The sequence below is a fragment of the Borostomias antarcticus genome (assembly GCF_949987555.1).
Source record: "Borostomias antarcticus genome assembly, chromosome: 13".
Taxonomy (NCBI): Eukaryota; Metazoa; Chordata; class Actinopteri; order Stomiiformes; family Stomiidae; genus Borostomias; species Borostomias antarcticus.
Window position 1 is genome coordinate 6,611,429 of NC_140246.1, and position 15,000 is coordinate 6,626,428.

At 50.2% G+C, this 15,000-nt stretch overlaps 2 protein-coding genes across 3 annotated transcripts in view; both read right to left on the bottom strand.

Annotated features, from left to right (window-relative positions):
• Positions 1 to 15,000, bottom strand: part of mpped1 (metallophosphoesterase domain containing 1) — a gene marked incomplete at its 3' end in the record, with an annotated part of 127,918 nt that overhangs the window by 27,782 nt on the left and 85,136 nt on the right. The window contains exons 2-3 of the mRNA XM_084447939.1: positions 5,377 to 5,583; positions 2,588 to 2,769 (exon numbers count right to left, since the gene is read on the bottom strand). Coding sequence (XP_084304065.1) covers positions 2,588 to 2,769; positions 5,377 to 5,579 — 385 coding nt within the window. The 5' untranslated portion in view covers positions 5,580 to 5,583. The remainder of the gene's footprint in view (positions 1 to 2,587; positions 2,770 to 5,376; positions 5,584 to 15,000) is intronic.
• The window catches only part of scube1 (signal peptide, CUB domain, EGF-like 1), a gene marked incomplete at its 3' end in the record, with an annotated part of 70,884 nt that continues 68,686 nt past the window's right edge, over positions 12,803 to 15,000 (bottom strand). For both annotated transcript variants that reach the window (XM_084447932.1, XM_084447931.1), the window contains 5 exons: positions 14,644 to 14,805; positions 13,601 to 13,798; positions 13,339 to 13,491; positions 13,145 to 13,224; positions 12,803 to 12,955 (listed from right to left, as the gene is read on the bottom strand). In XM_084447932.1, coding sequence (XP_084304058.1) covers positions 12,803 to 12,955; positions 13,145 to 13,224; positions 13,339 to 13,491; positions 13,601 to 13,798; positions 14,644 to 14,805 — 746 coding nt within the window. The remainder of the gene's footprint in view (positions 12,956 to 13,144; positions 13,225 to 13,338; positions 13,492 to 13,600; positions 13,799 to 14,643; positions 14,806 to 15,000) is intronic.

Here is a 15,000-nt window from a genome sequence, read left to right on the forward strand (position 1 = left end):
GAGCGGCTTGAATTTCGCAATGTAGGTCTGCCTGCTGGCGCCGTGTACAAGAAATTATTTTTGTGGGCCAGATTACATTATATTTCATGTATCATGTCGCGGGCTGGATTGAAGGGTGAGGTGGGCGTAATATGTGAGTATTACTGTATTCATTGAAATGCATTGTTGAGGTTGCAGCTTATACAGCATGCACAGATTCACATGTATGGTGAGGAGTTGATTGTGCAGTATGTTGGATGGTGGAGTGTGTTGTATAGAGTGTGTGTGTGTGTGTGTATGTGTGTGTGTGTGTGTGTGTGTGTGCGTGTGTGTGTGTGTGAGTGTGTGAACGTGCGTGTGTGTGTATTCAGTACGAAAGGCACTGAAAGATGATCAAAGAGACCATTATTGGAGTAAATTGGACTCTCTGTCTACCTCACTACCCCTCACTCCTCTCCATCTCCTTCAATAGGCCTACATCCTCTTTCTCCTCTCTCTCTCTTTCTCTCTCTCTCTCTTTCTCCCTCTCTCTCTCTTTCTCTCTCTCTTTTCCTGCTCCATTTGTTCAAACACCAGACACACACCATCTCTCGCTTTGGCCCCAAGACCAAACTTTTCTACATCAGACCATTGATCCAACACGGGGCATGTCAGACTGCCCCCCCCCCAGCCCCCCCCCCCCCCCCACTCCATTCACCCTGCCATTCACATCCCCAAAAAACACTAGTAGGCTGCCTGCGCCATGTAGGCCTTCCCGCGGTGTGGAGTGTAGATTGTACTCCTTCGTTATCCTGTCCTGTCTTTTTACTCCTCTCCCCCCCCCCCTCTCCTCTCCTCTGCTCCTCTCCCCCTCTCTTCTCCCCTCCTCTCCCCCTCTCCTCCTCTCCTCTGCTCCACTCCCCCTCTCTTCTCCCCTCCTCTCCTCCTCTCCTCCCCCCCTCTCCTCTCCTCTCCTCCTCTCCTCTCCTGCAGTGTTCACCAGTTCTGACGAAGCTTTGAGCCTCTGCCAGAAGCCCCGGGAGCCACCTCCCTGCTAAAAATAAGAAACTGGGAGAAGAAACGGAGAGAGCTGCCACAACGCCGGCTAGAAGGAAGAGAGGAGGAGAGAGAGGAGAGGGGTGACTGAGCGGGGAGAAAGAAAGAGAGCTGGGAGAGGAGGGAGTAGGAGGAAGGGAGAACCGGATGAAAGAAAGGACCAGGAGAAAAAAAGTTATATGGGACTTCACAACATAGTTATAGTTCAGACAAAGGGAAAGAGAGGGTGGAGGGAGAGAGAGAGGGGGGGGGGAGAGGGATGGAAGGGGAGGGGGGGGGGAGAATGAGAGAGAGAGGGACGGAGAGAGAGAGAGAGAGAGGAGAGAGAGAGAGGGAGAAAGGATGGAGCAGAATGAACGCATTCACCTGGTGCTGTGATGGCGTTTCCTGCAGTGTGTCATTACCGAGGTTCATCTGAGGGAATGCAGGCGCGGTGCTAAGCCTGGACTCTCTGTCAAGCTGCTCAGCAGACACAAAGCAGCAGGAGTAACATTCATCCCCAGAATGAGAGAGCGCACGTGTGTGTGTGTGAGAGAGAGAGAGAGAGAGAGAGAGAGAGAGGGAAAGAAAGATGGACGATGGACAGAGAGCGAGATAGGAGTGAAAGGGACAGAGAAACAGGAACAGGGAAAGAATCCCGTTTATAAATATTTATATGAGTGGGGGGGGGGGGGCAGAACTGTGTGGGGAAGAAGAGAACAGAAGAGAATGGGAGGAAGGAGAGAGGGAGCCTCTCTCTCTCTCTCTCCCTCTCTCTCTCTCTGTCTAGGCTAGCAATGCACCCGCCCCCGACCTTCTGAGCTCACCGAGCGGTGGTTAGCCTTTAAAAAAAAAATCTTCCCCCGCGGCCTCGGTCTCGCTCTCTTTTCGGCTCCCGCTCCCATCGGCATCTAGCGGCTTCAGAGGATGCTCCCCTTACCCCCCCCCCCCCCCCCCCCTCCAACACACACACACTCTCTCACGGCATACAGACGAGCATGGGCAACAGGAATGGTCAGATCCGCAGTATAGGTATCGCTTTTTTGGTTTACTGGCAGGCTAAATACCTGAACTGAATAAGTCTCCCTCATTTGAAGTAGATACATTCAGTACATATAAACACGTTACATCCACTCTGAGTGTTTGGGCTTTACAGTCGACTGAGCTAAACTTTTGAAACTGGGGTGGACCCAGACAGACCACTGGTTCTTGTCAGGTACCCTTCCTGCTGTCAACAGCCACAGAGAGATGCTTCTCCTGGCTACCGTCAGACCAGGAAGGCCTTCGCAGCCGGACACAACAGCGATGCCCCAGACCTGGGAATCTTCTCTCAGACCGGCTGTCAAAAGCCACGAAGTCTCCCGACGCGTTGTTCCAAAAGAAAAGGACATAAATAATCATCGTCTAGCTATCGACACTCCGAACGTGCACGAGTTGTAGGCCTGCTGGGACTGGTCAGTTAAGTTCTCACCCAGCCATTCACCTGCTGGAACTGGTCAGTTAAGTTCTCATGCAGCCAATCACCTGCTGGGACTGGTCAGTTAAGTTCTCACCCAGCCAATCACCTGCTGAGACTGGTCAGTTAAGTTCTCACCTAGCCAATCGTTGAACTTCTTAACCTCGGAGGGCAGGCCCAACTCTGTGAAGTCTCCGGCGTGGATGAACACGTCGCCGTAGGGCATGTGGATGGCGTCCGTGCGAGAGTGCGTGTCGGAGATGCACACGAAGCGAGTGTAGCCCGGTGGCTTGGGAGCGTCGTGGGGCAGGGGGTCCACCCTGGAGACAGAGAGAGAGAGAGATGGGGAGAGAGAGAGAGAGAGAGAGAGAGAGAGAGAGAGAGGGAGAGAGAGAAAGAGAGAGAGAGATGGAAAGAGGGAGAGAAAGGTAATATGTTAATGTTATAATATTATTTACACACACACACAATTTAGCATTTATATCCTTGACAGGCCCCCTAACTGCCCCCTAACTGTAACTATAAAATGTAAACCTAACCCTAAACATAACCTTTGACCCCTAACTCTAACCTTAACCCTAACCCTAACAATAAATCACATTTTAATAACCGCAGAAAACCCCTAAACCCAAACCTAAACCCTAATCAGCGCTATCCAGCGAGCAGGAAGTCCCGCCAAGTCGGTAGACAGCTCTGGAAGCCAGCAGGGGGGACCAGGCTTGATGGGGAACCGGACATGGCCCTCAACCCACTGGCCCCTATGCCCTCAAAAGTGTCCGGGACCCTCGCTCAAGGTGCTGCCTGATGGAGGGCTGGGGGGCAGATCGGGGGCCAGGCTAAGGGCTGAGGCTCCGGGGCCTCCTGACTTGGCCCCAGAGGCTTGGGGCTAGGAGAACGAGGGCTGGATCCAGAGCCGGGGCCAAGTCAGGCTGAAAGCCCACACAGGGAACCGGGCTGGACCAGGGAGAAGCCAGAGATTCAGGCCTAGTTGCTGGATGGGGGACCGGGCAGAGATTCAGGGCGACAGCACCTCCAGCCTGACTTGGCCCCGGAGGTTAGGGGGACAAGCCAGAGATCCAGGCCCGGCCAGGGAACCAGAGTCCCGCACAGGGAGCCAGTCTGGACCAGGGGCCGGCACAGAGAACAAGGCCTAGCCAGAGAACAAGGCCTTGGGGGAAGTCACCTTAGCCAGGGCCAGCCAGAGAACCAGGCCTCGGGGGAAGTCCCCTTAGCCAGGGCCAGCCAGAGAACCAGGCCTCGGGGGAAGTCCCCTTAGCCAGGGCCAGCCAGAGAACCAGGCCTCGGGGGAAGTCCCCTTAGCCAGGCCCGGCCAGAGAACCAGGCCTCGGGGGGGCGAGCCAGAGAGCTGGGCTGACGTAGAGAGCCGGGACTTTGGGATCCCACCTATATACTGAACACGCGCAGGGAACCAGGCTGGTTAACAGGCCCGGAAATAGAACCAAGGCTACAGGTCCAGGCTTGGAGCCAGTCCCAAGAACAGGTTATGGCCGGCTGGACAACTGCCTCCAGGCTAGGTATCAGGCCCTAGTGATAGTCACACCTACACCCTACATATATAACCATAACCCTAACCATGAGCATAATTGTAACCCAAGCCCTAAACCCTAACCTTAAAATGAACCCTGGCCTTATGGGGCCCATCAAAATGGCCTCACAAGGAAAAGATAATTCTTGTTTCAACATCCTTGTGGAGACATCTGGGCCCCACAAGGGTAGTTTAACAAGAACACACACACACACACACACACACACACACACACACACACACACACACACACACACACACACACACATAAATACATCTGTTACGGTGTTAATGTTCATTTTCTGTCCAAATCTTTACTGTTGGTTACTAATACTTAGTGTTACTTCTGCCGCCCGCTCAAAGTGTGACAAATAAATAAATGATGTTTTTTTTCTATTTTATTGTAAGGCTTTGGCAACACAGATGTACAAATGCGTCATGCCAATAAAGTGAACTAAATTGAATTGAGAGAGAGAAGGATTAAGAGGTTGAGGGAGAAAGAGAGAGAAAGAGGGATTGAAAGATTGAGAGAGGGAGAGCGAGAGAGGGATGGAGAGAGAGAGAGAGAGAGAGAGAGAGAGAGGGAAGAAGAGGGGTATTATTGAGGAACTTGATACTAGGGGGTTAGCTAGAAAGTGGGGAGCTGGCTGGAACCGAGCTCCATGAACGCACGCCGCGCCAGCGTGAGAGAGGGGGGGGGGGACACGGAGAGAGACGAGCGAGAGAGAGGGGGGGGGGCACAGAGAGAGATGAGCGAGAGAGAGAGGGGAGGGGGACACGGAGAGAGATGAGCGAGAGAGAGAGGGGCGGGGGACACGGAGAGAGATGAGCAAGAGAGAGGGGGGGGGGACACGGAGAGAGATGAGCGAGTGAGAGAGGGGAGGGGGACACGGAGAGAGATGAGTGAGAGAGAGAGGGGGGGGACACGGAGAGAGACGAGCGAGAGAGAGAGAGGGGAGGGGGAAACGGAGAGATATGAGCGAGAGAGACGGCAGGAGGAACAGGAAAGGAAAGAGACATGAAGGAAGAGCGGACCGCGGTGGGAGCTCCCGGGAACGTGTGGAGCCCGGCGGGGGTCTCCAGGGGGAGAGAGGAGAGAGGGGCGGGCAGGGGGGAAGGGGGGGGGGGGAGCTGGTGAATAACAGTGGCCCGCTTTAGTGAGCTCTCCTACACCAACGACGCCGGCCCTGCCTCCCCTGATACACCGCCACCGCCGCCGCCACCGGCCGCCCACACAGCGAGACGGCAGCCGGGAGCGGCGAGGCGCGACACGGAGCGTGAGTCACTCGGTAAAAAAAAGTCACACAAAGAAAACTGAGGAAAACGTGACAAGGACAATAGTGTGTGCGTGTGTGTGTGTGCGCGCGCGTGTCAAACTCACATGTGGACATGCGGGGGCTGGAAGCGTCCCTGGTTGATGTTGTAGAAGGTGAAGGCCTGGGTGGGGTTGGTGCTGTACTCGTCCACCTCCACGGCGGTCTGGCCGGCTCCGCGCTGGGCCTGGGCTTGGGCTTGGGCCTGGGACTGCTGCTGCTGCTGCTGCTGCCTCCGTGCTGCCATGATCTCGGACAGGGTGAAGGCCATGACGCTGGGGGGAGGCCGCGCCTGGGGACACGGGCCGGGGGCCGACGCGGGCCTGGGGTGGGGAGGTGGGGCTGTGGGGGATTGTGGGGGGGGCTCTGGAGCCTGGGCTGGGTTGAGGCTGAGCTGGACAAGGCTGGGCCGCGGGGTGGAGAGAGGCTGAGTTGAGGGGAGGGGGGCGGGGCTGGTGATGGAGATGGGGGGGGGGATTCTGGGACTAGAAAACAACCTGGGTGGGACTGGCCTGGGTGTGTTGGAGGACTGGGTGGGGGATTGATGGGGCCAGGGTAGCTGTAAGCTTGGATGAAGCAAGGCACTGGAGGGGGAAGTGGGGGGCTGGGGGGTGGGGGGGGGTGAGGGTCAGTGAGGAAGGGGGTTAGGGAGCTGGGGGTCCGGGGAGGCCCCTCTGTCCTCAGAGCCTGACCCACCTCGGAGTCACTCTGCTGGGAAGCTGAATGAGCATGTCCCCTTTCTCCACCTCTGGTTCAGGATACTCCGCCTGATACACACCTGACGAGAGCAGAGCAGTGTCTGTGTGTGTGTGTGTGTGTGTGTGTGTGTGTGTGTGTGTGTGTGTGTGTGTGTGTGTGTGTGTGTGTGTGTGTGTGTGTGTGTGTGTGTGAAAGAAAGAAAAGGAGAGAAACATTCATATTATTCATAATTTTAAGAAGGAGATGGAGAGACAGTGAGGTTAAGAGAGGTGTGTGTGTGTGCGCGCGGAGTTCTCCTCCGTTGGTGGAGACGGATGTGTGTGTGTGTGTGTGTGTGTGTGTGTGTGTGCGGAGCTCTCCTCCGTTGGTGGAGACGGATGTGTGTGTGTGCGGAGTTCTTCTCCGTTGGTGGAGACCGGTGTGTGTGTGTGTGTGTGTGTGTGTGCGGAGCTCTCCTCCATTGGTGGAGATGGATGTGTGTGTGTGCGTAGGTGGAGACGGATGTGTGTGTGTATGTGTGTGTGTGTGTGTGTGTGTGTGTGTGCAGAGTTCTCCTCCGTAGGTGGAGACAGATGTGTGTGTGCGGATGGTGGCAGAAGGATAGAGGGATGAAGGAACGGAGGTGTGCTAGTTCTCGAGATGGATGGATGTGAAGAGTGTGTGTGTAACTGGGATGTGTTGTGTGTGCGTGTGTGTGTGTGTGTGCGGAGTTCTCCTCCATTGGTGTAATGTCGGCGTGCCTTCTCATTCACACAGCGCCGCGACATCACACACGCATGACACATCCCAGTTACACACACACACACACACACACGCACACACAACACATCCCAGTTACACACACACTCTTCACACCGCGGCTGTTTGTCAAAGGCCGACACACGCTGTGTGTGAGCGTGTGTATGTGTAAATGTGTACCGTGTGTGTGTGTGTGTTTCTGGGCAGTGCCAGCCCATACAATCTGAGTATGACACCAGAAGGGTGCATTCAATTAGCAGATGCTGAGAGCAAGACACACAGCGAGCTGGAGGAACACACTGACGCCGGGAACAAAAGGACCGGCCATGTGAAGTGGACTCTGAGCGCAAGATGATGATGCCGGGAGAATATACGACTCGGGGAAGGAGGGAAGGTTTGATAAATTAATCGGAGAGTCGCTGATTGATGCCCTGTCGGCTCAGGCACATAGATAGACGCACTAATCTAATGACTGTGTCAGCTACATTTACAAGGACACGGTCAAGTTCCTGCATATCATACTGTCCTTAGTATAGGTTAAAGGCCCATATGCTGCATTTGATTTTCATTAGCCTATTGACAATATGAGTTGTTTTATTTAATATATTCAAAATATTGTGATAATAGGTCTGAATGATATCTAATAGGCTATAAGAAATCATAGACCCTCTTATTTTCCAGTGTGAAATAATTCAGATGAAGTGGAAGAGAGATCAGAAAATGTATGATACATAATTTTGATTTTCACACCCCATATGTATAATTTTAAGACTGACAAATAGCCTCTCACAAGCAAATAGCCTAACCTACAATAGACTAGTTTCAAACCGCGGAAAGTTTTGGTACATAAATATAGGATTATGACTTAGATACGCGCCCCTAAAACTTTCGTAGGCTACACTCCGGGGTTTTGGCTGGGCACAGACACGTCGTGATTCTAAGGAAGATAGCCTACAATACTGTAGGCAGACAGAGGCTTTCCCTTTGGATATCAGACAAAATGTGATCTATCGTCAAGTGTTCCGGTCGACGTAGAGACCCGGGGTGAAGGGAGGCGGTAGTGTGCTGAACCTCCACATCGCCAGCAAGAGTCAAAACCCGATCTTCCATACAGTGAAAAGAGCAAATAGCCTACAAACAAATCCACGGTCGGGTATGATAGAGTAGGCTGCATCGAATGGGATGGAATAGCTACAACAGGACGGAATGCATCGAATCGGATTATTTAATTGCAAAGGCTACCAAAACATATACACAAAACAGGCTAAAATGTGTGTCCTGTGAAAAAAAATTGTCCTAATAAAAAATAATATAATAATAAAAAGACTGACACCGTTCGCGGCGTCCAAAAACCTTACCTATGCTCCCGCGGTCTGCCGGTCAAGTGTGTCTGGAGCCGGTTGGTCGGTGAGGATCGAGTCTTGCAGGTGAGACGGTGGCGGGACTAGGCAGCTCTGGAGTCGCGCTGGTCAATTTGAACTGGCACCGCGTGGTGCTCTGGTGCGGTTTCGCTCTCGCGGAGACACAGCTCCTTCCCCTCCTCTTTTGCTCGATCTCTGGATCTTTCCAACTCTCTCTCTCTCTCTCTCTCTCTAATGACTATACCCTGATGAACAGCACGACGAGAGACAGATGAGAGGGAGAGAAGGTAATATACATTTATTTTCACTCAGTGTGTGGACAATGAAAAAGTCATTAATCTATTCTCCCATCATTCCCGCAGTGGCAGAATTAAGCACGTCATAAATATCTAGTGGGATCAATGCATGCCACCTTTTTAATTAACCAATTTGATGTGACGATGAATTATAGGCTATACAGGTCTAGATAGACTATTTGACCTGTGTTTTATTGTTTTAGCATTGGCTTATATAGGCTACTATACATAGGTCTTGCAACTGCAGTGGTCGGAAAATAAAGTATGACACAAAGAAGAATTAGGCTCCCATTAACTTAGACGCTCGACCCTCACAAGTCCTAACGTACAGGTAAACAACTGCTGAACTATAAATACACAACCAAAACACTCAGCTTGAGGGCAATCAAAAGGCCCTACTTGGGGACTACATTTAACCTGGCTTTGGGTTAATGATGGTCATGCATAACTTGTAGGCCACAGAGTTAGGCGTTGTTCCAATTTGTGCAAATACGCCATCTGCTGGTTAAATCAAGCAAATCTACCCATGCAAACCTCAACATTCTCAAACAGTTGCTGTCTTGAATTTGGATCAGCAGGTATAACTCTAAGTTGGATGTGAAGTCAAGGCCTACCGTGGAAACTGGCAGTTTATTTTTATCAGTGAACTTTAAACAGAGGGGGGGGGGGGGGGGGGGGGAAGAGATGCAGGAAAGCAGGCCAGGCGTTCAGATAAGAGGTCTAATCTAAACATCGACCACAGACTTATTTGCCTGGAGATCCAGAGTGATGATACAGACTCCTGTAAAGTTCAGGAAGAAAATACCAGATCTGCCTGTCAGATCCACCCAACTCCATCCAACAAAAAGTCGAATGATAGGCTATACGATCCAGCCATTTCAGGCACGTTATCCCAGTTCACCCCCGTGACCTTCCAGAGATGGATGTGTAAATGCAGATTAAAGTTTCATATGCGGAGTCATTTTGCCTGGTTGTGGCTTCAACGGTTTTATGCTGTAGTATGTTAATGAGATTCAAGACAGCGTGTTCAACATCAGCTAGTGCTCTTTAATAGCCTAAACACGCTGGAGGGAGAATATGAGGCAAAGCCCGTAGTAAGCTAAAATGGGGGTGGATTTCTTGAAAATGTGATCCTATTATGGGTGATGATATCTATTTCTGATGGGGCGTCCAGATTTACAGTGCAGATTGCCGCACTTGTAGATAAGGGCGGTATCAGCACTGTCAGCTAAATTTCCCGAAACCGTATTTCAATGCGGCTGTGTGTAACTGTCCGTGCCGTATGGAATATCGTGTATAGGCCTACCATTTAATGAATGACTGAGCAGCAATGAGTGATATAAGTGATGCGGTTTCACCGAAGCCCTGATATTTATGAGTTTGCAAGGCTACATGTGTTTAAACCAACCCCCAGCTACCAAGACAGGAAGCACACATGAGCAACAAACATGACTGTAGTTACTCACTTCAGGGACCAAGGACCAGTCAGTCCCTATGGAGGATGTGAAATAAGCTGGTATGAATTCAAACATAATTTCTCCACTAATATTAGATGACGGAGATTGGAGTGTAGGTAGAACACAGAGACGACGGCGGAAGATGACAAGGCATGGAGGAGTCATTTTTCTGCTACTGTTTTATTTGAATTTGTTCTTTACTGGATTTTCATGGACCAAACAATGGCACAACACTGTGATACAGTTTCTCTCTTTGGGTACAACCGACTAACACAAATATTAAAATTATTCCTCTATAAAATGGACTAAAGTACATACATACACATTCTCTTTCTCTATCTCTCACATCCTAACACACACATAACAAGTTCACATGCAAACAAATAGGCACACGCACACACACACACACACACACACACACACACACACACACACACACACACACACACACACACACATTAGTACACACATTCCTCAATCTCTCTATCTCATGTACACAATACGCACCCACACACAATAGAATACATTCTCAGGAAAAGTCATTCATACATTTTAGAGCATTTCATACCGATTTTCATCAGAACACACGAGACATCCGCGCTCTACACCTACCATACCGTACCGACATCACTTCCTCTGTGGCAGCCATTTGTAGTGGGCCAAGACAAACACATGGGCCAATAGACTATTATTCTTATTGGAAAAGAGAACAATTGCTATGAATTTATGTCAAAAGACAACCAAGTCCTCATGGTAGAGAAATAGTTTTAGACTCAACAGTTGGGGTTAACAGGGCCTCTCCGTGCTGAGGCACAGCCCTGAACCCATGCATATTTATCAAATACTGCATCAGCGGCCTTCCTTATAGGGCCTGAGCAAAAACACAAGCCATATTATATGCTGTCCTTGTGCCCAGCACAAAGAGTTGAAGTTGTTTATAACCGTGTAATAACACTGATTCAGCCGTGCAATACAGTAGGTTGATAATAGGGTCAAACACTGCCTCTGCAGGGGGATTTCATAATTGCAATGATGTTTTGTTGTTGTTAATATGGACTTCTTGTTTGTCTCTCTCAGAATTGTTTCTTCTTTTTAACTACACAGGCAGATAGTGAATGGTTACTGGCCGACCGTTTGCGGCTGCAAGTGCTATATACATACAGACACTCTCGTAGACTCTAGCTGGCTCCCTCACGTAGAAAGCTGGTTCGTTACGACCGTGCCCGCGCCACTACATTCACCTGTTCACCTCCCAACCGACGGTCGATCATAATCTACATCTCTACTCCCGTCCTATTGTGCAGAAATAGCGTTCATCTTCGATAAAGAATATTTGATTGATTAGTAATACAAATAGGGAAGTATGGAAATAGCATGGAGCTGAGTGATGCCTTGAAGAATGGTTGGGTTATACTGTAGTAATAAACATACACAGTCCCTCTTATTCAAGGGGGGGGGCTAGGAGAGAGGGTTGTTTATTGTTAAAAGCAGGTATCTGGAGTGCACTTAGTGCCATCATGCAAGAAGCCTTTCTCAGATGCCCCTTCTCTCTGGCAGCAAGTCAAAAGCGTCTCTTAAAGGGATGAAGCAGGGCTGAGGAAGGGAGCACACCTACACGTGTAGTGGTAGTGCATCAATAGCGCAATTTCCCTTTAAATGGTAAATGTCTATGTGCGTAATAAAAGTATGCCTGGGGTCAAATGAGCTGCGTCAGCCCCGAAGCCGTGGGAGTTTGAGTTGACAGATCTAAACACATGGAAGTTTGGGGGTTTAGTACAATTACTGTTGGTAACTGAAGCAGGTGTGAGAACAATAGAATGGGACAGATTTTGCGTTCCTCTCTTCTCGTGATACATTTCTATACAACACAAAACAAAAGGAAAAAAATGTAACTTAGATTTTTTTCTCTACAGTTAACAATAGAAAATTCAAGTGCAATTAAAGTTCCAAATATTAGTTCCATACATTTCTCTCTATAGTAACGTCTGTTACTTGCAGGTAGTTTATTTCATCTTGCTATATATATTGTTTTGTTTTTTTGAAAAATCTACAATATAGACTTTGTATTTTTTAGATCAAACATAATCTTTCCCTGTGCTCTTGTGAGAATGCACAGCTTGAGGTGGAATGGTCTGGAATTTTGAACTTATACATTTCTCTCAAAATAATTTCCTGTGTTTAAAATAAGCTTTTAAGTGCACCAATTATTATTTCATGTTCATCTTGTGCACGCCATGGGGGCTTTCGAAGAATAAAAATATAGATACATCCATGTACAGTACCTGTGTGTGAATACATCCTCTCACATCACCTATACGCACATACGTATGTTCAAACAAACCTAAACATACTGTACATACGTACATACACACACGCGCGCACACACACACACACACACACACGCACACACACACAAGTTCACTTGTCGCCTACGTGCTTGTACGTACACCAAACATCCATGACGTGGGCTTCTGCAAGTTCTAACATGTATAAATATTACAAAAACAAAACAACACACAGAAAATCAAACCAAAACAAGACAGAGGAACTGGGAAAAATGGTTTCCACTTCCTGTTCCCGTGCGGTTGGATACGGTGACAGGAACTCCAAAGGGCTCGGGGTGGGCGGGGTGGGGGGGGCGGGGGGGGGTGTGGGAAAGTAGGTGGATCTCGTGTGTGTGTGGTGTGTGCTTGTGGGTGTGTTGCGGGGGTTGGGGGGGGAGGGGTTGTGAGAGACAGAAAAGGGGCGGGGTTTGTAGGAGAGGCCAGTGTAGTCAGGCCAGGTGTGGGTGAGGAGAAAGGCTGGTAGGGGAGGGGGGGGGGCGTCCTGGGGTATGCACTGTACAGGGGTGCAGTAAAGGGGGGGGGGGTGCACATAGAGGACAGGGGTGCGTGGGAGAAGTGTAAGGGGTACGGGGGGGAGGGGGGGGGTCCCGGTCCCGGTCTATTTGTATGGCCGTAGGAACCTGGTGACTTTGGAGCGGAGCAGCTTGATGAAGGAGCGCGGGAACATCTCTTTGGACTCCTGTGCCGTGTACCTGAAGTAGTTCTGGGGGTGGGCCAGCACGTCGAACAGGGCCTTGATCAGCTTCTTGTCCTGTGGGACAAGGAGAAGAGGACTCCGCACGGTGACGACAGAGGAACTGGAGACAACTATGGCTGGCAGTCAGCCAGGCTGACGATAACTATGGCTGGTGTTCAGCCAGGCTGATGTGAAGTGTGTGTGTGTGTGTGTGTGTGTGTGTGTGTGTGTGTGTGTGTGTGTGTGGGGGAGGGGTACGCCTACCTTCAGGATCTCCTGGTGGTTCTCGGAGGCGTAGAGCCGACCGTCTCGTACGATGTCTTCAATCAGCTGCTGGTAGTCCTCTGCAACACACCAGACAGGTTCACACACGGGGGTCAGGGGTCACGGGGGGGGCGACAGACACGGCGACCTAACTTAAAATCCGTAGGAAGAACACATTAGCAAGGTAGACCTACCGTCGTACGTGACGTAGGGGACCTGGAAGCCCTTCCCGCTGTTGATCTCGTTGGACTTGAACTGGATCCACAGCTTGCGGGAGCGCGAGGTGAAGGCGATCGGCCGCTCGTACGTCTGACACGTCTCGTAGGTGGTGATGGAGGTGGGCAGGGCTAGGGAGACGAGAGGGGGAGGGGGCCAGGCGTGATCGACAGCCCTTGTAGCCGGCAGTTTGAGGATGACTTCCCGTGTGTGTTTGTGTGTGTGTGTGTGTGCCCGTACCGCTCTTCCTCATGACCAGCACATCGCCGCACTCGTCCTCCATGGGGAGGAAGATCTCAGGCACCACGATGAGGATGCGCCTCTTGTTGGGGGGGTTGATGGTCCAGATGCAGTCCACGTTGGAGGGGTAGTCGCCCGGGTAGTTGGGCGACTCGATGTACCCCGTGTAGTCGCCCAGCTCCCCCCCGCACACCTGGTCTGAGACGGGGACAGCCCGGGTCAGCGGGGGCTACGGCTGGGGGAAAACGCTCTGTATCCCGGGAATGTCCGAATAGCATACTCTCAGGAATGGGAACATATCGGTATGCAGCGTGGTACAGTAGGACTCTGCATATTGATGATATTCAGAATATACGAATAGAGTCCTAACACACCGCACACTGGTCCCATTCCTGAGTTCTGATAGGCTCCAGATATGATAAATATCCAGTTTGGATATTTCTGGATACTGGCCCTTTTCCCCCCAGTGTACACACAGCCACAGGGCTAGGGTGCTATACTGTATTAGAACCATTTTGTAACAAGAGAAGAACCCTCTGAAAGTTTTGAGATAAGACCCTGAAGTTCTATAAGTCCGTAAGGTGTACAGTTCATACACTGCACTGTAACTTTTATTCCTGTATTTTATTTTTCCTTTTTAGCTTTTTTATTTTTTAAATTTGACCTTTTATGTGTTTCTTGCACTTTGTCTTGATCCTTTCAATGTTTCATGTAAAGCACTTTGAATTGCCTTGTTGCTGAAATGTGCTATACAAATAAACTTGCCTTGCAGTAATGTTATCAGCTGTATCAATCACTTGGAACATTTATCATCTATTTCAAACATTCTATTTCATGTCATATCAATTCATTCTATTTCATATTCACATCAATCATATTGATATCAATTCAAATCTATTCAATATTTCCCACTTATAGCAACGTTCATCGCCTTAACATCAAGACACCAAGTGACTCCCAACGTCAGGGTGGCGCAACGCTAAAAATTGACGCGGCATTACGTCACTGAGGGCAGCGGCGTGTCCCCGGGGGCGTGGTCTTACTCTTGCAGTGAGATACGTTGGTGGCGCCGTCGAAGTCCGTGGTGGTGTTGCCGGGGCAGGTGATGCAGTAGTTCTGGCCGAACTCAGACTGGTAGGTGCCGGCAGGGCAGCGGATGCAGCGGTGGGTGCTGGAGTTGTAGTGGTGGCCGGGAGCACAGTGGACTGAGGGGAGACCAGCTCCAGTCAGGCACAGACTCATGGATGCAGTACATACACATACACACACACACATATGTACACACGCACACATACACATATATGTACATGCACACACACACACACACACACACAAACATACACACATATGTACACACACACACAAACATACATACACATACACAGACATACACACTAAGT